General features: G+C 38.5%; 1 protein-coding gene across 10 annotated transcripts in view; it reads right to left on the reverse strand.

The window, feature by feature from the left end:
• Positions 1–27,116, reverse strand: part of AUH (AU RNA binding methylglutaconyl-CoA hydratase) — a 343,464-nt gene that overhangs the window by 275,609 nt on the left and 40,739 nt on the right. For all 10 annotated transcript variants that reach the window (XR_015722935.1, XR_015722934.1, XM_087858831.1 and 7 more), the window contains 2 exons: positions 6,288–6,380; positions 4,618–4,674 (listed from right to left, as the gene is read on the reverse strand). Coding sequence is in view for 8 of the 10 variants with exons in the window: in XM_087858831.1 (XP_087714957.1) it covers positions 4,618–4,674; positions 6,288–6,380 (150 nt within the window). In the remaining 2 variants the exon portion in view is untranslated. The remainder of the gene's footprint in view (positions 1–4,617; positions 4,675–6,287; positions 6,381–27,116) is intronic.

Consider the following 27,116-nt stretch of genomic DNA (forward strand, 5'->3'; position numbering starts at 1 on the left):
CAGTCATATTCAGAATGTGTAAACCTCAGTAAGATAATTTGCCTGAATTCTTAAAAAAAAAAAGGGGGGGGTATAAAAGACAGAGAGATGGAAGATTTATCTAGATTTAAAAAACAAAACAAAACAAAATCCCATAGATCTAAGCAAATGCAACATGACATTCAAATGGATCCTGAATTGAAAAAGCAAAGCCAAAAACCACCACAAACAACATCCTGAGACACGTGGGGAATATGAAATTAATGCTAATATTGTTAGGTGTGGTACTGGTTTTGTGGCTATGTAAGGCTCTGTCCTTCCTCCTAGGAAAGGCACGCTGGTACAGCCGATGATTCACCTGGTCATTCTGAAACGGCTCAGCAAGAGCACGTGGAGTGCGAACGAGACGGGGAGGAGGGTGGCGAGAGGAGAGGCACATGGCGACGGGCAGATCTCGGTGAGGCGTATAAAGAGGTTCATTTTTCTGCCTTTCAAATTTCCTGAAGTTTGAATATTTCCAAAATAAAAAGCTGGAGGAACTAAAAGAGAACCACGGAGCAGTGAAAGTACTACACATCCTGCCATAGTGATGTGTGCCCAAATAAGAAGCCCTAACAGCTATCTTAGTTAGAGTAAGGTTTCTTGACACAAACCCCAAACCCTCCAGGAGAAGAGGCAAGAAACAAAGACCAGGAATGAGGCAGTCTGCGACCATTTTCTGCACACACTTGAAAGAAATTTCCTAAACTGTCAAAAGAATCCTAATCCTCTGAACTTGTTTTACTTGGTTCTTATAAACGTGTTGAAGGGTGGTATCATCTGAGGAGCTTTTTCCAAAAGGGAACTTTGTTTGGTGCTACTGGAGCATTCTCCCTGTTGGGAAGAACACAGGAAGCGTAGCTGCTTTCTTTACGGTGAAGATACTGGAGGATAAAGCAGAGCTGCAGAGCGTACAAAGACCCCCAATATAATTGAGGATATTGCAGGGAGGTCCTTGGGAACAATCTTCATTATTTTTAAATTGGCTAGCGCTTTCGATCATTAACACTGTATTTTGTATATTATAGTATTTGTCTATAATCAAACATACATATTACAAGTAAAAGTACTAGTTTGAGCATATGACAGTTACATTTAATTTTTCTAATTACAACTGACACAATACTATTTAAAGAAGTTCAATTCAGATCCAATATGTTTCCACATTCTTTTGCATTAACTATATACTTCCAGTAGTCATCACTGAACAATCTCTTTTCTCATAAACACTAAAATTTAAAATATTCATCTAAGAATCACACTATACTAATTGTCCACTAATACTCATGTTCACTAGGAATATTACTCTCCCCAAAACAATCCTTTTTGATTTAACTTGCTTTTAAAAAATGTATACATCTTAAAAAGAATCATAATTGTCACTCAGGCTCAAGTTCAAGTAAAAAAGAAACAAACAAACAAAAAAAACCTAAAGAAAGCTAAATGCTAGGTTTTGATCAACTGTTTCCCCGTGAAGTGTCATCACAAAACGGCAGAAGTGACGCTAATCAGGACAGCCAGGGGTACAGCTCCCTCTGGACGAGCCCCCCAGGACCACCTGGCGTGGAGCCGCGGCCTGCACGAGCTGGGAGGGGCACAACCTTACCACACGTACAGCACGACAGTTTCTAGTCTGCATGCAACTCACACCCTCCACCCTGAGGAACTGACTGCAGTGTTCATATTACTAGAAAGCAAACCATTTACTGTTTCCACAGTATTCTCCCCACCCAGCCCCCCATTTTCTACTCCTGTGTGGCCATCCACAGCTGGTCCTGTGTGAAGCAGATGAGTGACAAGGGCTCAGGGACAAGGGCCACGCTGCTCAAGCAGCATCTACAACAGGAAGCAAGTTCAGCATCTTCTTTTAGCTAAGAGGTCCACCAACAAGGGAGAAAGAAACTAAGTACAGTCTACTTTGTCTATTATAAGAAGCTCTTATAGAGCAGTTCACAGCCCAAAAGAGACATCTCAGGGATCACATGAGCCATGACAAATCCGTCAATTTAAAACCAACTTTAAGGAAAAAAAAAAAAAAAAACAAGGTATTTTCACAAGGAACATCTATGAGAAAGTGAAGAGGAGAAAGGGATATGGTCAAAATATCTGTGGATCAAAACATCCAGAAGAGGATTTTTCTCCACCAAAATTTCAGGAACCGCTCCTTTAGATAATACATTAAACAAATCTTTCTTTTAAGAAACTGCCTTGTCGTTTAAAAACAAAACAAAACAAAATTAGGCCTGACTTAGGGTTCGTGAGTAACCATCACATGAACGTGCAAGTGAACCAAAATGTCTGCGTGCAACTTTCTTCATCGAAATGTGAATGTGGCCTCAGAGAGAATTCGACTCACTCCCGATAGAAAGTGCGACGCATCAGAGCTACCCGTGTATGAGCGATGAACTTGAAAGCTTCATTAATTAAAGAAGCAACTGAAATACATTCCCTCAGACTCACTCAGGAAAAAAGGCGAAGACAGAAGATGATCCTTTACAAGTAGATGGGAAAATGTTAAAGCATTCTGAATTTCATGAAAAATTCATTTAATAAAAATTTTAGAAATAACTGTAATCATGAGAATACACAATCCAAAATGAATCAAATTTACAAGTGGATTCTAATTAATAGGTCCTTGATTGAGGAGGACCCTAAGAACTTCAGTTCTCTGGAAAGAAAATGCTAATTTCTAGACCTCAAAAGGTACGGCCGGCTCATGAGCAAAGAGGGAAGGAGCTAACTCTACCACTCGTGTTTCTGTAGTGCAGGCAATTAGGCTTCTTTCCTCTAACCAATCCCAACAGTATGCTCATGCAACCGTTCTACCTTCTCGTGGTTTTAATACAAAACATTTCATCTGCAAGATATGATAAATATCCAAATTCCCAAGTTCATCTTCCTCCTACCCCTTATCTCTGCCACTCACTAATTCCCTGTCCAGAAAAAATTACTGAAAGGTTAGACCCCACTGTATTAGTCTCCGAGGGCCGCTATAACACCTTATCACGAACTTGCTGGCCTAAGACCACAGAAGTCTTCTCACACAGTTCTGGAGGACGGAAGTCCAAACTCGAGACCACAGAAGTCTTCTCACACAGTTCTGGAGGACGGAAGTCCAAACTTGAGATGCTGGCAGGGGTGGTTCCTTCTGGAGGCTCCTAGCTTCTGGTGGCCGCCAGTAATCCTTGGCCCTCCTGGACTTGCAAACGCCTCTCTCCAATCTCTGTCTTCACAGGACCTTCTCCTGCATCTCCTCTTCTCTTAAGGACACTTGTTATCAGATTTAAGACTCATTCAGATAATCCAGAATGAGGTCATCTCAAGATCCTTAACACTTCATCTGCAAAGACCCTTTTTCCAAATATAGGTTACACTCACAGGTTCCAGGCTGACCTATCTTGGGGGGGGGGGGTAGGGGTGTCACCATTCCACTGCAGTCACTGTCTTTCTAGGGTTAGCTATATCCTAATTACCAATAAATGCTTGCTTCTTAAAAGAATTTCACAAACATATCATACCATCCCTTTTCTAAATCTTGTTTTATTTCCAGTATCAGTTATCTGATAATTCTTTTCAGTTGGATCCATTTCCACAGAAATCCTTCTCTGAATGTTTTCATTAGTCACTATTAACAAGACTGGCATGGTCAAACGGGCAGATACCAAGTGCTCTACCCACAAGAATAGCATTTTTGCGGATGACCAAAGTAGAAACCTTTCAGTGAGTCTTACACATTGACTAGGGTGGTCACCAGTTTCACTGAACTGTGTTTTAATTTCTCCTTATCCACCCTAATCAGAATAAACACTCTTATAATGATAAGTTAAACATACCATTTTAACCTGTGCAGGTACAAACATGCCTAAAGTGTTCAAACACTACTTTTAATTTTTACACTGTTACTGTTATTTAGTTCATATACTAATAAATTATCAACGTGCACATCTCAAATGAACCCTACTTTCTGAAAGAACGACTTCACGAAATAGGAATAGCTCTAAATTCTCTCATCAAAGAACCAAAATTTCAGATTTATTGGGTGATACAAGATTTCAATATCAATGTTGGAAAAGTGCTTTCTTAAATGAGTCTTCTCAAAAAGCTGCTCACCTATCTTTTTTTGTAGTGACAGAAGAAACACCTCAGTTCCAAATACAGGCTACCCACTAACCCCAACCTTTGTCCTGCTGCCCAGAAACACAAAAAAGCTGGCACGAAGCCTGGGAAGCCCTGCCCGCTCCTCCAGTGGGGTCTGACCAGTGCGGGCTGCTCTCTGAGGGTATGCACATTTCTATACCCACACAAAAGTTTCAAATTATCAGTGCAATCCTTCAAGAAAAAAATGTGACTGATAAAATAATTTAATAATTAAAAATTATACAGAAAAGCACAGGAGACACCACAAAAAGAGAACATCCAACATACCCAGCATCTTCTCAACTACCTACGCTAAAACAGCACATTTTGAACAAGGACTTTGCTACAGAAGCAAACAATACAGTATTAGCCTCCTTACCCAAAATGCTTCCTTTTCAATAACACCCTTTTGCCTTATGCCCTGTTGTTGGGAATAAATCAATGGGTGTGAACAATTCATACCTCCACCAGGAATAATTGCCAACTTTGTTTCAACCAAGCCCATTTTTGCAGAGGAAGCTAAAAAGGAAGGAAGAAAATTAAGTAAAATCCATATCATCAGATTCAAATATTATGACTTGAAAAAGTTAGTAAAATCAGCTACAAATATTCTGTTTACTAATTAAACCTGTGTAACAAATCTTTTTTAAAAGTCACTTCAAAAGGCATTTATTTATGGAAATAAGTAAACACTGTAAATGATACACATTAAGAGATTCACATAACATTTCCTGTTAAAAACTGCTCGGCAGTGAACTGATTTTCGACGCAGAAAGACCAGAGTTATAACTACATAATTTGACCTGGTACTGCCAAGTCATGTTTGAAGGCTTAGACCCCATTAATTACTCAGGATGAGGAGCGCGGCTATGTCTGACAAGCAGGAATCTTGAGCTGCCTGAAGAACCCTCCAAATCAAACGGCTTAATATAGCATATCAGATATGGCAGCTTTTCAGGGCCGAATCTCTAGTTACTTTTGACAAATGGTTTTACTGTTCTGACAGCTGGACAAGGCTCCTCTTTCCACGTTTTGTTTTCATGGCTACTTTAAAACATCTTAATTATTTCTTTATTTGCATATCCAAACGTACTTGGACCACCTCCCATATCCTAATCCCCAGAATCTGCACTCTTTCAGAAATGGCCTACATGTACCTTAGCTCTTCCATTTAAAACTCATGATTTCAGACAAGTAAGGAGAGATCTAAAATAAAGTGGAAAGGGGGAAAGAGTCCACACGGACTAGCAGCTACAAATCCCAAGAAACAGTCAAAAATTATTGAAAACGTAATTGTACTGACTCTATTTTTAACAGGCAGCTGCTTCAGGAGTGACAATGGGAGCCAGTGGAAGAACGGTGACAAATAGCTGTTCCTGCTTCTCCCAGTCCTTGATCCCAGGGCCCCTTTATGTCACCCCAGTGTGACCATACAGTGGCAGTCTGTGGGGCTCTGACAGAATAAGGAGAGTGATGGCCATGGTGCCAGTCTGCCTGGGTTCAAATCCCAGCTCAGCCAGTGATTCTGGGCCTGTTACGTCTCCTCTCCATACCCCAGCTTCCTCAAGCACCACAGACAGCCTCTCACAGAGGGCTACTAGGCCGACTGTGGGATGTCATACACGTTGGGGGCTTAGAGCAAGGCTGAGTACCCAGTCAGCGGTCAGCACACGGCCAGCACTAATTGTTCTCATTATTATTTTCATAATTGCCTCATCCAACCCACAGGAAACCAAGCAAGAAAGTGAACCTCAAAGAGATTAAGTTATCATTCCTGTAGCTGACACGAATGAAGTACTTGGACTGGGCACATGCCACAGATTAGCTCACTGGATCTTCACAACAGCTCCTGTCATTTCCCCCATTTTAGAGGAGGAAACTGATCTGAAAAGGACAGGGCCTACGATTCAAATTCAGTTCTGTCTGATCCAATTCCTGTTCTCCTCCCCTACTGCTAAGGCTAATAAGAGACTCTATCAGACTGTCTGCTTAACTGGGAATCTTCAATACTTCATCAAACCCAATGGGTGACTTCTTCTAAACATTCTACTCAACAACAAGAAAAGAATAAAATATTTGGAATGATCTCAAGAGTAAGCACAAACCTCATTTCTAACAGCATTAATTCTCACCTGCTACGCGTATATCACATGCTAGAGCCAGCTCAAGGCCACCACCCAAAGCAAGTCCATCTATTGCTGCAATTGTTGGCACTGGAAGATTAGCTGAAACAGAAAGGAAGAGTTTATGTTTCCTCAGGAATATAGTTACCTTACTATGTAATTTATTTTAGACTCTTTTTTGTGAATTTATTTTTAAATGGGATACCTTATACAGAATTTTGTGCCCCTTTTCCCTTCAACAAAATAGTCATTTCCTTTATTATTCTTCAAAAACATGTGATGATTGTGTACAGTGCCATCAAATAAACATGCAATAATGTCTTTAAATCTTCCCATATCATGAAATACCTCCATAAATATGTTTTTTGAATTAGCACAATCACAGTTCCGACTTCGTAATCTTAGAGCCTAGCATCTTTTATGAGATGTTTGGTTCATACAAATTTCTATTTGAAATGACTCAGGTATAACTGCGAAATTCAAGATCCTTTACGATTCACCATGGTACTCAGAATGACAGTCTCATCCCAGGAAGTAATACATCTTCTCATATCAGACAAAAGCCCACTCCTGGGCTCCTGGGGCCCCACCCACTAGTTCTATCACTGAGGAAGGAGCACTGTAGGCCTAGCTAGAAAATGACCAGGCTCTATCAAATAGCACACTTCACATGGAAGAGGCTCTGAGAAGGCCCCGAGGGTCCAGGAAGGGGTCAGCCAACCACAGACCTCAAACCAGACTTTCTTGGTCCCAGAATATTATTTTAATGAGATTTTGTAAATTAGAACATACAGATTTCATTTTTATAACTGGTTCAAAAACAGACTGGTTAATTATTCTGTGAAGCAGATTCCTCCTTATGAATTTTATTTTTGACAATGGGAATGTAAAGTGAGGCTGGCCAAACTTACTACAGTATAAACAGAACTAGGTTCTGTCCAGCTGCCCAACCTCTTCTCCAACCTCAGGCACATACTCTATGTTCCAGAAGTTCCTCCCATCCATGCCTGTGGACAAGCTGCCCTCTGCCTGGCATGCCTAGCTAGCACCTAATGATCTTTCAAGGCCCTGCTCAAAAGCCCCTTCCTTTGCACCTCCGTGGCACTCTGTACACGCTTTTCCAGCGGAGCATTTACCATCATGCCACCCATTCTGAAACAGAATCACATCACATGAGTGCTGATCAGTAACACTGTTCTTCCTACTCTGGGACTGCTTCTCCTGTTCCTAGGACATTAAACCTTGTATTCTTCCTGCTTTTCTTTTTATTATGAACTTCTTTCACTTAATACTTTAAGAGGAATAACATGAATATATGTAGCCCAATGGAGGTACAGAAAAGATGAAGTGTAAAGGGTTCCTGAACGGGGGAGAGAGACCAGGAAGAGGATGGGAGTGAGTGTTCTCTCCTTGCCGTGTGAAAATGCCAAAGGCACTCACCAGCCACCTGGGGGAAGCTGGCTCCTCAGAGAGAGGAACCACAAAGGTGAGTTTAAAGAACTTCTATAATCAAACCCAGGCCTGAAATATATGTACTACTGAGTTCCAGTTTCTGAAAATTCCAACTCCTAGCTAATAGGGTTGTCTCATATTCTTTAGAATCCCCCCAAAATAGGAACAAATTCGTATGCAAAGAGGAATTTTTCTTTGCATCAAATTGTGAACTGAAAATGTAGACTAAGTAGAGGGGTCGAAGGAATAAGTTGAGTATAAATTACAAAAGTAATATTCCACAAGTTCATAAGTCCTTAAGCATTCCAGTAAGCATAAAGCAAGATCACGATCTGTGGTCATCTATAATGTTCGTAATACTACATCAGGGGACGGATGACTCAAAAAGACCTGGCAAGGCTTTGCTTGACGATTTTATTAGTTAATATTTTCAAATAAATATCATACTTAAAAATCACACTACCCAATAGAAAGTTTAAAAGCTATTATTTTTTAGAAGTATAAAATGTCATTAAAAGGAAAAAAAGAGGGAATGCACATTAAAAACACAAATAAAATTCATTAGTAAATATACCCTCCCTTTCATTTTAAGAGGTGCTATAAACAAACATTATGCCGATAAAATAAAATGATGGGGGAGAGGGCATGCACGCCAGGCAAGTTTCAGGTTCTGCCTGACCTGGAGTAACAAGGTAGGAACTAAGGAGAAATAAACAAATCCAAACATACTGATCTGGGAGATTGGGGCAGGGCGGGGGAGGGGAGGGATGAATTGTCTCATCCTCAAGTTTTCTTAATCCTGAAGTTAAAGAATCAACATTTTTCCCCTATATGCTTATATTCTTTGGAAATAATGACAATTATTTTTAATGTGATAGTTAAAAACTTAAGAAATTTTCTCAAGGGGCTAAAAGTTTTTTAACATTACATTTTATGTGAAATATATAAAATAAAATGACAAGAAATGTAGGGTCCTTATACAAAACAAGGAAAATAGGATATTAACACTCTCAAATCATTAAAAAGGTAAATTACGTGCTCCTTTCAAATACTAATTAACATAAATTAGCATTATATAAAGCAGTCTATAAAATTTTTCCTACTAAAAAATTATTTAAGCAGAACAGCTCAATTAGCATTCGATGAATAATTAAATTTCAACTATTTTACAGTATTGTAAATTCTGAAATTTTAGGGTGTCAACTGTATACTTCAATTAAAATTTTTTTAATTAAATTTGTTTTTTAATCCTAAATTTTATGTAATCGTAATCCTCCCCTTCTGAAAGACGTCTCTCTTAGCAAATTTTCTTCAGGAAAAGATGAGTCATCCCAAAGCACATGCTAGTTTCACGGTTACCTCACACGCTTGTTTTTACATCCAGCACTTTTTCTGCTTGGTAGCACTTAATAATCTTAGTGGACCTAATACAACACGCTTCGGAAGGGCAGAGTAACCATCTCAGAGAACTGAGAAATATCACAATGGCGGTTGTGTAAGAGCACGGCTGGATGACGTCGGAGCTGCCAGGAGCAGAGGCTATTACCAACAGCAAGAGGAAGAAATTATGACTCGGCGTGTTACGCAACGAACAGGATCAGATACTATTTTGAGTTTAGTACCAGGAAATGGGCCAGGTATGACAAAGAAGATAATAATCCTTTGAAATGCTCCTAAAAATATAATTAAAAGCAAACAATTAAAGTTTTGCTATTTCAAGAGAAAAATAAAGGAGCTGCCTGGGAAGGCTCCCGTCCACCTCGGAGTCTGCAGGAGGACCCCCAATGGCAGAGGCGCACCAGAGTCGGGAGACCAGGAATGAGGCAGAAGGGGGAGCAGGCCTACTGTCAGCTCTGAGAGAGATACCACATGTAACAGAGGTTTTCAGATGTTTCCAGAAAAACATAAATTCAGTTATTAAGGGAAAATGCTAGTGTCAGTTGTGATGTTTAAACATGGCTTTGACTGAAGAACCGTGTTCTTATACAAAACAGAAATATTTCGAAAGAAATGCTCATATAGCATACTGGAAGTCTGACTTTATTGAAATCATTCAAAAAGAACAGAAATAAAATCAAGGTTAATTGAAAATTATAATAAACTCCTAACTATCACGAATTCCAACTCAAACTTTCACCTTCATGTATCCTTTCCCATTCTCATCATCAAGTCTCAAAGGAACCACAGCAACAAGACACAACCATCCTGCCCAACGCGTGCAGCTGCGTGCGCCTCTGGAAGCCCAGCCGGGGCCTCTGAACAAGAAGCCGGCCTGGACGCCAACACACACGCGCACGACATCACATGGCGGGGTTCGAAGCCTGTAAATGGGAGCCACTGTTCCCAGGAGTCAGGGGGTGACCGCTCTGCAATCTGAGAAAAGATGCTTGCCTTTTCTAAACCTACGTCTTATGTACCTGTCTTCTTAATTCTCCATATAGCTGCCTATGGATCGAGCACATACAAGAAAGTGCTTACTATATGGGTTCACTGCCCTAAGCACCTTACGAATATTACTTAAACCTCTGACCCGCCTCATGACATCAGAACTACTATGACCTTCACAACTGATGGGGACACAGGGCAGGGGAGTTCCTGTCACTGCCTGGTGCACCCACAATTCGAGTTCAGGTGGCCCGACTCCAGGGACTTGCTCATAACCATGACTGCCCATCACCAGCTCTCACAGCCTGGACTCAGAGACCGTGAGCCAGGACGCAGCTCTGCAAGACAACGTTCCATCCTTCCTCAAGGACCTGTGACCACGAGTGTGAAGAAAGGGAAATGCTGAGACCCTTTGAGAAGTCTGACAAGCACACTGGCTCTGAGCTCTGCTGTCAGTTGACTGTAACAGAATTCTGACTTGAGACTTCCCTGCAAACCTCCAACCCAGACTGTCCCCAGTGCATGACTACAGGTTATTAGACAAGGGCCAACACCAGAGCATCTCTTTCCTACCAAAATTCCAAAACAAATAAGCCTCCCTGGGGAAACACAGAGAAAGGTTAGGCAAGGTTAAGCCCCCACACACTCTCACTCCACAGCCTTGTCTGGAAGATTTTAATAAACAGAACTGAGGTAGCTTCCACTGTCAACTGCTGCTCCAGGTGTTCACTACAATGAATGAATGAATGAATGAATGAATGAATGAATGAATGAATGAAACAGAGCGAGCTCTTGGCACATCAAATGTTGCCTGACATGACACATGTAGTTATTTTCATTTCTGATGAAAACATAACAAGAAGTAGTTTACTTTTACCTGGTAGAAAAAAATACACCATTCCTGCCTTGCTTCACGAACTCTCAGGCTCTATATCCTTGCTTTGCAAAGCACAGTTTGTGGACCAGCAGCACTGGCATCACTTGGAAGCTTGTTGAAACATACAACCCCAGGTCCCACGCCAGAACTATCCCACCGGGAGCTGCATTTGAACAAGACCGCAGGTGAAGCTCTGGATACCCAGCTAATCCACAGGGAACCTGACCACCTCACCATCCTGCAGGATAATACGCTGACCCACTACACAGACAGAGGAAGTGGTAAGAGCCCCAACTCTTTCGGTAAGACTCAACTGTAAAGGTAGTAAAGACTTCACACAGATGTTTACAGCAGCTTTATGTGCTACATCCACATGATGGAACATGCTCAGCATTAAAAAGGAACCAACTACTGCCCGATCCATGCTACGCATCAGTGAACCTCAAAAAAATATGTGAGAGATAACATGCAAATTAATACACACTGTACTCCATTTATTAAAAATTCTAAAAATGGAAACTAGTCTCCGCTGATGGCAAGCAGTTCAGTAGTTATCTGAGGACAGGAAGGCAATGGGAAGGTGCAGGGAAAGGGATCACTGAGGGCCATGAAGAAATTTCTGGGAGTGATGGACATATTCACCATCTTGGTTATGGTGATGTTTCCAAAAGTCAAAGTCAACACACAGCACACACTAATACATGCAACTTATTACATGTCAGCTATACCTCAATAGATCTCTTCCTAAAACTTCTATGACCGGAATAATATGAAAATGATCAATCCAAGAGAATAAAGTATACTAGTTTCCTGATCTTTTATAAACAGGGGTCAATTAAATATATAATTTATATTTATTTTTATAGATACAATTTAAAATCAAGTAACACAGGTATTAATCAATTTAAAATTATAAAGAAATAGCATTAAGAAAAAATGAGAAAAAATGAGAAAAGTAAAAGGGAACAATTTGGTCTTTTTAATTGAAATATAACTGACGATATTTTATTAGCATCAGGTGTGTAACATAGTGATTCGACAATTCTACACATAACTCAGTGCTCGCTCACCAAGGTAAGTCTGGTTACTATCAGTCACCATACAATGTTATTACATTATTGTCTCTTCCCTATGCTGTACTTTTCATCTCCATGACTTACTGATTTTATAACTACAAGTTTGACCTCTTAATCCCCTGTATCTATTTTACCCATCCTCCCCACCCTCTGATAATCCTAGTTTGCTCTCTGTATTTAAGCATCTTGTTTTTTGTTTGCTTGTTTGTTCATTTGTTTTTTTAGATTGCACATATAAGGGGAATCATATGAAATTTGTCTTTCTCTGTCTGACTTATTTCACTGCATAATACCCTCCACCTCCACCCATGTTGTTGCAAACGGGAAGATCTCATTGTTTTCTATGGCTGAGTAATATTCCACTCCGTGTGCGTGTGTGTGTGTGTGTGTGTGTGTGTGTGTGTGTGTACACACACAAATACTACATCTTCTTTATCCATCCATCTATCAATGGACAATTAGGTTGTTCCCATATCTTGACTATTGTAAATAATGTTGCAATAAACAGGGACAGTGTCCTGTGCCCATGGCTGTACAGAGGTTCCCTTCCTCCCCGATGCTAAATATATAGAGCACTACAGAAATGGGTCCCACGCTCCTACAACTACGGCCCCTAAATTTCTTCCACCCCAACAAGTTACTTATTTAAGTGGATAATATAACAAATAATAAATGGGCTTATCCTTTGCTCCACCTTTCCCAGAACACAGGTTCTCCTCCACGCCTACGTGAGAAGTGCCCTGTGAGTCACGCAATGCTGGTGCCGCGCCAACTGCTGCAGGAGGCAGCCAGTGCCAACCTGGGGTAGCTGTGACTGGGGAGACTGGCCTAAGGTGGGACAGTCAAATGAGCCAATCTCCTCATCAACAATCTAAAGCCACAACCTTCCACTTAGCTAGTATCAGTGATTGAGAATATTTTGCCCGTTTCTACACTTTATTTCTCAATTTATTCCAAACCTTAGATAGAAAGAGGATTTCTATTTATTAAGGCTCCCTTAGATACCATACAATATGTATGATGTTTTCTGCACTGCTGTCGTAGTAAAAAACCAAAAATTATCTAAACATCCATCAATGAAGGAATAATTACATACATTATGGTATGTCTATAGCAAATAACACCAGGAAACAATTTTTTTTAATGCAGTGGTAAAACATTCCACACTGTAAAAAACTAGACTCCAAACTATTCCCAGAAATAATTTTTCAAATACAATGTCTATCACACAGCCAAAGGATAACCAAGAAAACAAGATCTAGTAAGAACCAGTAGAAAAAAAAAATTAAGAAAATATCCATACAAAAACTGAGATCCATAATCTTCAAATGCTGACTCTCAAATAAAGACATGAAGCCAAGCATGAAACTGTAAACAATAAAAGTGACACAATAGTTTTTTAAAAGAACCAAAAAGTATTTTAAAATGAAATTAAAAAACTCAATGTTTGTAACGAATCGGGTGCAGCTTATGAGAAAATCAGTGGAGCTGTAAACCATTCAGAGAGAGGTAAGGAGGAACAAACATGGAAACGATGGAAGAGGAGACACAGACATATAGTAAAAAGGTCTGACATAAGCCAAATTGGCAGAAAATAGTGAAACAAACATCCCTTGTCATGGGTTTAAAAGAAAGCAGCAAATGTAACCTGAAGAAAAAAAAAATTAATGAAAATCAGGATGGAAATTAATAACACAGAAACAGGAGAGGGGATTAACAAAGCCCAAAACAGATCTCTGAAATGTGTACTAAAAGTGATAAATCTACGGAGAGACAGATCCAAGAAGAAAACAGAATGAGGACCCGAGCAAGCAGTCTCCGGAGTGAGAAGAGACAACCCACTGTTGACTCCTCAGAGAAACTAAGAGAACATTATCAATACTTCATACCAATGCATTTGAAAATCTAGATGAAATGGATAAATTCCTAGAAAAGTCTTAATTTCCAGAAATAAAACTTAAAAACAGACAACTTATTGATGTGGTCATTTTCATATATGTGTTTGCATATCATCTAAATCGATGTATGTATACAAACATATATTCATGTAAAAACCAAGAAAAGGCCTAAATATACTAAAATCATTAAATATTAAAGTATTAAATCATGGCACTAGCAGTAATTAAGTTATGTGGACAGAAAGGGAATGGGAGAAAGCTGCTAAAAGAAGTTCTAATTTTTTACATTAAACATACATTCAGATATTCCTTACGGAATTAAAAGCTAACAAACATAAAAAAGCCAAAAAAGAATGAAAGTGATTTTCCTTTTTGGTCCTGTCAAATTCTAGAATATTCCAGGGTAATATTTTAGAGTAAGAGACAGAGCTTGGCTGATAAGCCCGCTTCTTTGGCTATATTTAGCAAAACAGTATAATTTCCACAGCACCATCCAAAATCATAATGTGATTAATACCCAGAGGAAGTCAGCAAAAGCAAGAGAATTCCAAAAAGAGGAGAGAGATCCTATGTTGCAAAGCGAAGTGTAGCTCTATTCGAAACTATGATTCAGTACAGTAGGCTGGGGATGTTAACACTTCTAAGGGAAAACAACGGACTCCTAAATACTTGTGTCAATTTTCTGTCAGGATGACCAAAGGATAAAGAAAACAGAAAGCAGGATCTGGAAGTTACCACTTGGAAAACTAGTAAGTATAGTTAACTTGAGTGTTTCATCAGTCAATCCTCACATACCGTAATTGAGTTCTTCAATTTCTACTTATTACCTCAAATTAGGGGGGAAAATGTAAAATACATGCTGGAATGCATCCAATTTAACAAAACTACTTATTTAAAAAATCTCCTTGACCTTCAAACAAACAAAAAAGGCACAGTGAACATAACCATTTCGGGTCAACCTGGCGGACTGACAATTCTGCAAACCTTAAAAATGTTATTTACTAAACAATTCTTAATACATCTAAAATCAAAGTCAAATAACCACAGGATAGCCAAGAAAATGTAACAAGCACACAACCCTTCAAACTGTATGTGATAGTAGTCACTGTGGCACTAATTAAGTATTTTCACAATAAGCTTTGCTTCAGATCAAGTAAAACACAAAGGAAGTATCTGAAATAGCTCTGAATGGTGTAACGACGATAAACTATCAAACTCTAAAAAAATCAATCACAATTCATAGACGCTCACCACATTCTGCTAATGCATAAACTTAACTTTTCTGCAGCAAAATAAACACCTTATGGCAACTTCTTTAGGAAAACGGTAAGTTGAGCCGATGTCTGGTTTTTTTGTGAGTATCAGATGTCTCTAAGTCAAGTGGAAAGCTTAAAAGGGATATATCTGGAATTTATGCAAGCCCTTTTGCATTCATTACTCAAGAATCTCTCAATATCAAAACGGGATGCTAGGGAGTTTGAAGTGGATTTATACCTTTACAAAGCACAGACCTCAATGTAATGTGTTATGTAATTAAAAAGAATGCAATGACTAAATGCATGAAGTGACAAATACAAAACCTTTGGTAAAATGTTATCATACCTTAGTCATATTTAAAAGCTCTGCATCTTACCTCAGAGACTATTATTAAGCCATGGTAAATCAGACTTTATGCTTCAAAGAAAGGGATATACAAATCTTTGAGAAAAAAAACCTTCTGAATACTTTCACCTACAGTTTATTTATAAGAAATCAAATTATGGGAAGTTTTCATCCATAACCAGGATAAGTTTCAGATAACTAGTTTTTTCTACATGGACCTACACCAGAAAGCCCAACAGTCAGACTAAGGGGCCATGCAAAATCGTCCAAGGAATGGAGCTCTTCCATCATGGCCAGCCCAGAAGGCAGCTGCCCACACCCCCAGTGCTCATCTCCAGGAGGACGCTTGTCAGAGGCACCACTGATGACCGTGCTGCCAGATTCGGCCGTCCGCTCTCCCCATGCACCCTCCTGGACATGTCAGCAGCGTGTGACTGAGGCCTCCCGAATGGAAGACTTTCTTCACTTGGCTCTCAGAGAACTGTTGTTTTCTTCCTATGCCTCTACCCTGGAGGATCTTTCTGAGTCTCCTTTCTGGTTCTTTTCATCCCCGTCTTGAAACATCAAAACGCCTCAGCTGAAAATGCCTGGCATTTTAAAAGGATTGCTATGGAATATCCTTTACAAAAAAATCATCCACCTCACACTAGATTCTACAACTGAAAATTCTGGTGAAAACCCATTTAAAATATCTCTTTATCATTAGATGACAATTCTTTGAGGCCTCAACTTGAGAAGGAAATAGACTTGCCCCCTCAGAGTTTCTATTTGAGAGAGAATTTTGAAATGTTTTCTAGCTCCTCATGAAATACCATCTAATGAGACAAGACTGACCATCCGGAGGGAAGCAACACTTGTGCTCCCCACATTCTGGATCATTCACTGGCACAGTGGGGATCCCAACAGTGGCATGCCCATGGCACAAGTGAAAACAGGAAGGAAGGTGCACCACTTGCAGCTGGAGCAAGGTGATAAGTTAAGGATCGGCAGCTTTTAGTAGACCCAGATCATTCCATGTCTCTGCATCTGCGATGCCCTGAGCAGGCCTCAGATTCCAAAATAACCCGTTGCTGCTTCTGACCTAGGCATCCCACTCCTGAAAGGGGGAGGGACTTGAAACAATGATTACCCTTTTAGATATCTGAGAATTCACCATTTCTTTAGAATGAAACATCTCAAAAAGAGACTTTTTTCTTTGAAAAGAGCAACAGAACTAAATTTTGTTCTAGGATGTTGGAGTTCCTTTTTAAGAAAAGCCTTTCTAAGAAGCTAGAAACAGTGAAGTAAGGAATTTAGTGACTCTGAATAAAATATAGAACTTCTTTCTGATCTCTATTTTAATAACACAGAACAGCTTTCAAATGAGTCCCATACCTCTAAGTTCCTTACAGACTCTTTCATGAAAAACAAGAAGAAAGTCCATGGCCCTTGAGACCCCAGAGAAAGATCTTCCAGGTGTGGAAAATGCGAAGATAACATGGGGCAAGAGGAAAAAGTGGTATCAGACAGGCAGGATATACTCTGACTCATGCCATTACTGACAGTGCCACAATGGTTGACAACCAGGCTCACAAAATCCTTGAGAAACCTAACAATCATCCTGAGCCTCTCTGAACAGGCATCGGCACATCTGGGTATGAAAGAGCCCCCTGAGTGCAATGCAGGGCCCACACCCGCCGCATCCACTCACATCCTCCAGACAACACCTCTCCTGTGGACACAATGACCTCCGGAAGCCCTGTTCGACAGAAAACGAACTGACCGTGTCAGAAGAACTGGAGGGGCTGGAGGCCTATGTGCAGAATCTGGTCCATAAACCAATTTTGTTTGACATTCAAAGGGTTTTTTTCCCCTCCCTTGAAAACCTTAAAATTAGGAGATTTTTTTCTAGAAAATCTAGAATTCTGGCTTCTCTTGAAAATAAGAATCAAGGTGGAAAATGAAGAAAATTATTCAAGAAATAACGTTAGAAATGCTTGCAGAATTCAAGATAGATGAACATTTTAAAAACTGATGTATTTTGGCAAATATAAAAAATGTATGTAGCATACACAGGTAAGGAAGCATATAACAGTCACAGACTTCCTTAAGATTACCAGCGTAAGAGCTGTATCAGAACACCCCGTCCACCCACGTGCTCCTCACCTCCTCTTCCATCTGCCTTCCCAAACCCAACAGTAATGACTACTGTGACTTCTCTGCCTATCACTCTATATTTCCTGTGTGTGTGTGTGTCTGTGATTTCAGTATACACACATTTCTACACTATATACTGTTTTGTATATGCTTTTAGTTTTATAAAAAATACATCGTTTTAATTCAGTGTTTCCAAGATTTATCCATGTTCTTACACGTGTACTCATTTATGTGCAATGCTATCTACGGTACAACTGTACATATATACAAAAACATTCATCTACTCTCCTGTCACTGAAATTTGGTTGTCTTCAGTTTTTTATTATTAACAATACTGCTACTATAAAATCTTTTTCTTATATGCTGGTATAAGCTTCCCTAGGACACATGCACAAAATGCCTATAGAATAGTGTAGTTTCAAATTCCAAGTAGCAATACATTCATTGGGTCAAAATCAGATATTTTTAAAAATAAAGAGCATAGTATCCATACACAGTGCACAAAGAAAGGTTATTATTTCATGGACCTTTGATGCCCACCCTATGTGCCTACTGGGATAAACTTTACTATGGGTCCAATGAAAACAGTGTTACAGGGTTTACCCTCTAGTAAATGTCTCCTGAAGAAGTGAACTTTCGAGTCTTATGGAATGTGAACGTTCAACTTTGTAAGACAACACCAAACTGTTTTCCTCAACAGTTCATCAGTCTGTACTCTCATCAGAAGGGAGTCCGTCTGCCTGGTGACCCGCTTCTTCACTAACTCTGTGTAGTTTCAGGCATAAGAATATGTGGCTTATCTGACAGAGGTGTGAAACATGACTCTCTTGTTCTGTCTTACACACTCCTAGGCAGCATGCACGCATGTGTGTCCTGATTCGTGTCTGCATGCATAGATATATAGATATATAGATATGTAGATATATCTGTATGCTTTGGCAGCTACTGTATTTCTTCCCAGTTTGTGGCTTTTCTTTCTACTTTCTTTATAGCACCTTTTAATGAACAAATGTTCTTAAGTTTAATTTGGTAGAATTTATAAACCTCTCCTTTTATGGGCTGCATTTTGTGTTTAACAATTTTACTCCGTCAAGATCATAAAATTTGCAGCCAAGTCTTGCCGTCCCCAGCAAATGTCCTCCCTCCTGTGGCAGTGCCCCCGTTTACATGTGTCTGCCAGGCTTCTGTATTCTACTCCATGGTCCATTTGTCTATCCCAAAGCCCACAACATACTATCTTAATTTACAAATCTTTAAAATAAGTCTTGAGTGCTGATAAGGCAAGGCCCCTTATTTTCTTCTTTACGAATGTCTGGCTGTTTTGGGGCTTCATTATGCTCATCAAATTCCTCACAAAATTCATGCTGAGAACGTAAGTGTAATTACATTGAATCTGTAAGTTGAATCATCTGTGAGAATCATCTTCTTGATACTGAATCCTTCTATTCAAGAAGATAATGTGTCTCCACTTAATTTTTTTAAAAAGTTTCATAATTTCAAAATAGCTTACGTATATTTCTAGATTCATTTTTGTTCCTGCTGTCAGTAGTATCTTTTCTTGACTGACATTTCTTGGCTGTTGCTAGTATAAAGAAGAACAATTAATTACTTTTAAATATGGATCTTCTATTTGGCTCTCTTGAGACACTCATTATTCTGAATAATTTGTTGATCCTTTTAGATTTCAATGGAGACAATCATACCACTTGAGACAGGCAGTGTTATATTTCTTCTTTGTGTCACTATTTTATTTCTATTTCCTGCCTTTCCACACAGGCCAGGATTTTCAGGACACTGTTGAACAGAGGTGGTCACAGTGGGCCTTTTGTTTTTTCCTCATTTTAGGAGACTACTCTCACGTTTTACTGCTAAGAAACACATACCTCTCATTGGGCTAAGGAAGTTCCCTTCTATTTCTAGTCTGCCTTGACCTTTTTCTATGAATAGATTTGACATCTCTCAAATTCTTTTCATCAATCTATTAAGGAAAAACATGATTTTATTTTAAATGACTGTCACAAATTAAATTCAAGATTTTCAAACGGGATCCTCCAACTCCCCCTTGTATGCCTGAGAAAATCCAACTTGGTCTTTTTTTTTTTTTTAAACCTATTTTAGGGGCGCCTGGGTGGCTCAGTCGTTAAGTGTCTGCCTTCGGCTCAGGGCGCGATCCCAGAGTACTGGGATCGAGCCCCACATCAGGCTCCTCTGCTGGGAGCCTGCTTCTTCCTCTCCCACTCCCCCTGCCTGTGTTCCCTCTCTCGCTGGCTGTCTCTCTCTCTGGCAAATAAATAAATAAAATCTTAAAAAATAAATAAATAAATAAAATAAAATAAAATAAAATAAAATAAAATAAAATAAAATAAAATAAAATAATAAAACCTATTTTATTTCATCCATGTTCCTAAGCAAGACTGGTTCCTCTCACTCACTGTTCTATTGTTTTTGTCAAAGGTACATGGGACAGTCCTACTAATCAGAAATACTGAGTTTAGGAATAAACTCTCACTGCACAGTTCTGTGGAGGAGTTTGTAGAAGGAAGAGTTTGTAGAAGGAAGCTTGCAACGATCTGTTCCTTACAGGCGATAAAGCAACCAAAGGCAATCATTTAATATTTAAAAACTAGGCCTGGCACATTCTCTGTGAAAAAACTTTCAACTACTACTCAATCCCTCCAGTGGTAACAGGATTATCCAGAACATGGTTTCTTCTTGAGACAGAAGTTTCTTATTTATTGGCACAAAGATCTTCCCAGTATTTCGTATAAGCTTTATAATCTCTGCTCTATCTACAATCACATCCCTCTCTTCCTCTATAACATCTACTGTTCAACACCCTTTACTCCTTTGTTCGGAGGCTTGGCCTCATGCCGATACTCCCCACTGCAACTCCAACTTCCATCTCATTAATTTCTGAGCCTTGTGTTACTGCCTTCCTCAACTTTCTTTGGATTCATAACTTTTTAAGGCAATGCTTAGCTACTTATTGCCAGTGGTTTTCCCTTGCTAACATAGGTATTTAAGGTTATGACTTCCCCTCAAACGATCACTTTAGTCAAATCTCAAAAATCTGGGTATACAGTAATTTTATATTCATTGAATCTTAGTACTTTTTCCCGTAACCGTTCCTTCTTTCACCCATTAGTAACTTAACAGTTCTTTTTTAATTGACAAATATATGGTTTTTAAATCTCTGTATTATGTGTATTTTTATTTCTAATTTAGTTGCATTGTGAACAGAGAACATGGTCTGTATGCATTAATCTTCTGAAACTTAACAGAGATTTTGGGGTCCAGCACATGATTCGTTTTTGTAAATGTTTTGTATGTTCATAAGAAGTACACATACTCTCCAGTGGGGTTAAGAGTCTATTAAGTCAACTTCGATATGCACACTGTTCAAATCCTTACTTTTAACTTTTGCCTTTCAATATCATGATAAATTGGGAGAGATGAATTGAAATCATTCACAGTGATGAAGGATTTGCCGATTTATTCTGTATATATTTAATATAACTTTATTTGTATACTTTAAGATCTCTGTTTTCAGAAACACACAAGTTTAGTCTTATGTAAAATTTAAACTTTTAATCCATACAGTGTCCTTCTCTTACTAATAACGGTTTTTGCCTTAAAGAGTATGATTAGTAATCTCCTGGTATGAAAAAGGCTTTAACAGAGGTGCTACTATTAACAATACACAGTTGATTTACATTTCTTAATCAAATCTGAACATCCATGTCTTTAACAAGTTTAGTCATCTGACATTAATGGTAATTACTAGACTTATTTCATCATCTTATTATTTAATTTGTCCTAAGGGGTACCCCCTTTTTTTTTATGTTTTTTATTATATTATGTTAGTCACCATACAGTACATCCCCGGTTTCTGATGTAAAGTTCGATGATTCATTAGTTGCGTATAACACCCAGTGCACCTGCAATACGTGCCCTCCTTACTATCCATCACCAGCCTATCCCATTCCCCCACCCCCCTCCCCTCTGAGGCCCTCAGTTTGTTTCTCAGAGTCCATAAGGGGGTACCCCTTTTATCTTCTTAACATTTTGTTAGGGTTTGATGAACTTTACTTTTTTGTTTTGTTTGTTTTTCTTACTCTGGTCTCCACTCTCCACCCTCCAACTCATTTGTAAGACTTATGCTCCATTCCTGCTCCGTGAATATTTTAAACTCCCTAGCAAAGGATACAAAGACCTTAAAACCTTTAAATCTCCAAAATGCAAAAAGGCCTGAGCCAAACATGAAGCAAGCTGTCCAAATCAGAACTGGAAGTCAGTAGATTCCTTAAGATAAAAAAAAAAAGAAAGAAAAGAAAAAGAGTGGAAGACTAGAATTCCAAAAAACAGGAAAAATAAAGAAGATAGGCGACATCTGAGGTGGATGAATGGATGGACGGAAAGAAGGGAGGGAGGGAGGAGACATCAGTACCCCCTTATGGACTCTGAAACACAAGGTGTCTGTCAGACACAGTGCTTGTTTTTAGCAAAACCTGTCAGCTAATATGTTTTCTATATTTTTAAACAGCTGAAAATAAGGAAACAAATTAAATATACTGTTTCATAACACATGGAAACTATTTAAAATTTAAATTTCACAGTGCATACAGTTCTACTGGAACAGAGAAACACATATTTGTTGACATTTTGTCTGTAGCTGCTTCAGCACTATCTGTCAAAGTTGAGCACCTAGTACGAGGCAAGGATGTCTCCTCTCACTAGTTCTTTTCAACATCATACGAAAAAATCTTTGCAAATGTAATTAAAGAAAAAAGGAAATAAAAGGTAATACAGATTGAGAAAGAAGACATCAAATTGTCTTTGCTTGCAAATGACATGAGTGTCTACAATGCAGAAGATTCATGAAAGAATTAACAAAAAGCCTTCTGGAACAAATACACAATTATACCAAGGTTGCAAGACACAGGATAAATATACAAAAGTCAATCATTTTTCCACATACCAACAATGAACAAATGGAATTTTGTTTTTTTGAATACTCATTTTTATTATGTTATGTTAGTCACCATATGGTATATCCTTAGTTTCTGACGTAGTGTTCCATGATTCATTTTTTGCATATAACACCCAGAGCACCATGCAATATGTGCCCTCCTTAATACCCATCACCAACCTATCCCAATCCCCCACCCCCCTCCCCTCTGAAGCCCTCAGTTTGTTGCCCAGAGTCCACAGTCTCTCATGGATCATTCCCCCTTCTGTTTAGCCCCCCTTCATTCTTCCCTTCCTTCTCCTACCGATCTCCCTATTTCTTATGTTCCATAAATTAGAAACACAATACCACTTACATTAACATCCCTCAAAATAAAATACTTAGGTATAAACCCAACAAAATATGTACAAGATCTATATGAGAAAAGCTATAAAACTAATGCATGAAATCAAAGAACTGAATAAATGGAGAGACAGTCCATGTTCGTGGATAGGAAGACTCAGTATTGTCAAGATGTGAGTTCTTCCTAATTTGATGTATAGATTCAATGCAATCCTAATCAAAATCCCTGCAAGTTATTTTGTGGCTATCACCAAACTAGAGACAAAAGACCCAGAATAGCCAATACAATACTAAAGGAGAAGAACAAAGTTGTGGCACTGACACTACCCAATGTCTAGACTCACTATAAAGCTGCAGTAATCAAGACAGCATGGTTACTGGCAAAAGAACAGACAAATGGACCAAGGAATAAAACAGAGAGCCTAGAAACAGACTCCCATAAATCAACTGATCTCTGACGAAGAGAAAAAGGCAATACAATGGAGCACAGATAGTCTTTTCAACAAATGGTACTGAAACAGTAACATTCTCAAGCAAAACCAGGAACCTACACACAACATTACTCCCTTCACAAAAATTAACTCAAAATGGATCACAGATCTAACTGGAAGCACAAAACCATAAAACTCCTAGAAGACAACAGAGGAAACCTCGATGACCTAGGCGATGACCTAGACGACCAACAAGTTTGTACGTACAACACCAAGAACGTACCCATGAAAGAAACAACAGACTGGACTTTACTAAAATGAAAAACGTATTACAAAAGATAACATCAAGAGAATGAGAAGATTACGAAGAAAGCTACAAACTGAGAGAAAATATTCACAGAATTTTCTGATATTTGATAAAGAACTGTTATCTAACATATACAAAGAATTCTTAAACTCAACAAGAAATACAAACAACTCAATTAAAAACTGGGCCAAGTCTCAACAGACACCTTAGCATGGGTATACAGATAGGAAATAAGCATATGAGAAGATGCTCCACATCATATGTCATCACAAAAATGAACAAATTAAAACAAGATACCACTACACACCTATTAGAACAGCTAAAATCTGGAACACTGATATCGAATGCTGACAAAGATGTGCGGCTACAGAAACTCTCATTAACTGCTGGTGAGAATGCAAAATAGCACAGTTACTCTGGAAGAGAGTTAGGCAGGGTTTTTTACATAACTAAACACTCTTGCCATATGATCCAGCAATTATGCTCCTTGGTATTTTCCCAAAAGCGTTGAAAACCTGCGTCCACACAAAAACCTACACATAGATTTTCTAGCAGCTTTATTCATAATTGTCAAAACTTGGAAGCAACCCGGATATCCTTCAGTGGGTAAATAGATAAATAAACTGTGGTCCACCCAAACAATGCAGCATTATTCAGCACCAGAAACACATAACAACTCTAGAAACACATAAGATATCGAGGCATAAAAAGGGAGAAAACTTTCATGTGTCTTACTAAGTGAAAGAAGCCAATCTGAAAAGGCTACGGACTATCTGATTCTAACTATACGACACTCAGGAAATGGAAAACTAGAGAGACAGTAAAAACAGGCTGCCAGAGAGGAGAGAGGGGAGAACAGGCTGAGCACAGATCATTTTTAGGGCACCGAAAACACTCTGTATGACACTATAATGATGGGTAAATGTCATTATATATTTATCCAAATCCACAGAATGTACGCCACCAAGAGTGAACCCTAATGTACACCATGAGCCCTGGATGATTGTGATTTATCAATGGAGATTCATCAGCTGTAATAAATCCCCCACTCTAGTGGAGGATGTTGCTAACAGGGGAGGCTGTGCGTATGTGGTGACAGGGAGTGTAAGAGAAACCTTTATACCGTCCCCTCAATTTTGATGTGACCCTAAAAGTGCTCTAGGAAAATAGTCTTTAAAAAAAAAAAAAAAAGTTGAGTAGCCTAAGATATTATCTGTCTCTTCAAGAAAAAGTTTGCCTGCCCTGGTTTAATATAGTAAATGAATAGATTAGATCAAGACACTTAGATTCTATTCACCCCTCATAATCTCAGTAAGTCACCACAAAACACAACTTAAAAATTCTATGTCCACTGTAATGTTGTAATAAAAAGTATCATTAACTAAAATTGGGGAACCTGTGGGACAGAAAAAAGTAGACTGGATTAGGATCCAGACAGAACTGTTACAGCTACAAACACTGAAAACAAAATGCCACTGCAAAAATAGAAACAGTTCTTCATTTTAGAAGTCCCAGAAAAATTCTAATTTCAAAATCAATAAAATGAAAAGAGGCTTGGAAGAAACGTCAAGGTGATGTTTACAACTGGACCAGTCTCAGCCACTCCTCCCACCATACATATAAAGTTAAAGACAACATCAACTTCTACTTCCAAGATCATGCTCTCTAACCAATATGGAAACCAAGTCCATGCTCTGCCTCAGGGGACATCCGAGCTGACCATGAGGCGGAAGCTGAAGAGAGAAGCAAAGGAGAGCCACTAGAAATAGCAGCACGGGATTTAAAAAAGGTAGAAAGGTGACAATGACCATTCCAGAAATCAAAACAAATATATTCTAAAACTTAACTCTAAAAAACAAACAAAAAACAAGTAAACAATAACAAAACCACACAAGACCCCCAAAAATGTTACATGGTCAAATTCTACTAAACTTTGAAATAACAGATGACTTCCCTGTATAGCACAGGAAACAAAACAGAAAGCTTTTCACCTCATTCTATGAAGTTGTACAACCTTGATACAAAACCAGAAAAGGGTAACACACAAAAAAAGAACAAGAAGATTAATTCATTTATGATTATAGCAAAACATAAAAATTGAATTCAGCAGTTTATATTAAAAACCACTATAACCACTAACCACAATGACCAGGTATGGTTTATTGCAGTAACACAAAACCAGCACAGCATTAATAATTCCATTAATACAATTTAGTATACTAAAAGATAAATGAGATAAATTCTAATATATACCAATTACAGTTGGCCCTTGAACAACATAGGTTTGAACTGTGCAGGTCCATTTTATATATAGATTTTTTTCAATACATATAGGACAGTACTGTAATGTATTTTCCTTATGATTTCCTCGATAACATTTTATTTTCTCTAGCTTACTTTATTCTAAGATTATTATGTTAATATTAGAAATATTATTAAAATATTACTACTTTATTGAAAGAATATACTATATAATACATATGACATATAAGATACGTGTTAATCAACTGCTTCTATTATCAGTAAGGCTTCTGGTCAACAGGTTTCTGTAGTTAAGTCTTGGGGGAGTTAAAAGTAATACACAGATTTTCAACCGTGTGGGGGTCAGCAGCCCTAACCCCCACGTTGTTCAAGGGTCAACTGTATAAATACTGACATACATCAAAAAAGCATTTGACAAACTTTAACACGTATTCCTGAATAAAAAACAGTAACAAATTCCTAATAAGCTGAAACAGAAGAAAACTCCCTGAACTTGATAATTACTGGCAAAATATTAAAAGCATTCATCAAAGTCAAATAAAGATAAGGAAGATAGGGATGAACACACTCCAACAACAGAATATTGTATCGAAGGGCTTAGCCAATATAAAAGATGAAAAATGTGTAAGACTAAAATGCTGGGAAAAGCAAAAATAAAAATAGCATCATTTATAGATAATGAATTTTCACCTGGAAAACACAAGAAAATTAACTGAGATATAACAACAGCTAATAAAAGTAATTATCAAGTTGGTGTTATACAAAATAAGCACTTAAAACTTAGTAACTTTCCTACAGAAATACAATAACCAGACTTCAACAGAAATAGGAGAAAAAGATCCCATTCAAAGGAATAAATAACAAGCATAAACTGAGCTGGGAAAAAAGATGGAAGACCAAGCAAGGCAAATGGGAAGAAAACTTTCTTGAAGGACATTAAAAAAGGGATGACGCCCCCCACCCCTGTGCGCGCGCGCAGACGGAATGAAACCCATACACATCACGGATGGAAAGATCCAATATCACAAAAATGTGAATTCTTTCTAAATAAGATTTAGAGAAATTCCAGTCACAGTCCCGTGACAGTATTTTTCCTCCTTG

The sequence above is a fragment of the Ursus americanus genome, chromosome 34, assembly GCF_024610735.1.
Source record: "Ursus americanus isolate L20-20 chromosome 34, mUrsAme1.1.p, whole genome shotgun sequence".
Lineage (NCBI taxonomy): Eukaryota > Metazoa > Chordata > Mammalia > Carnivora > Ursidae > Ursus > Ursus americanus.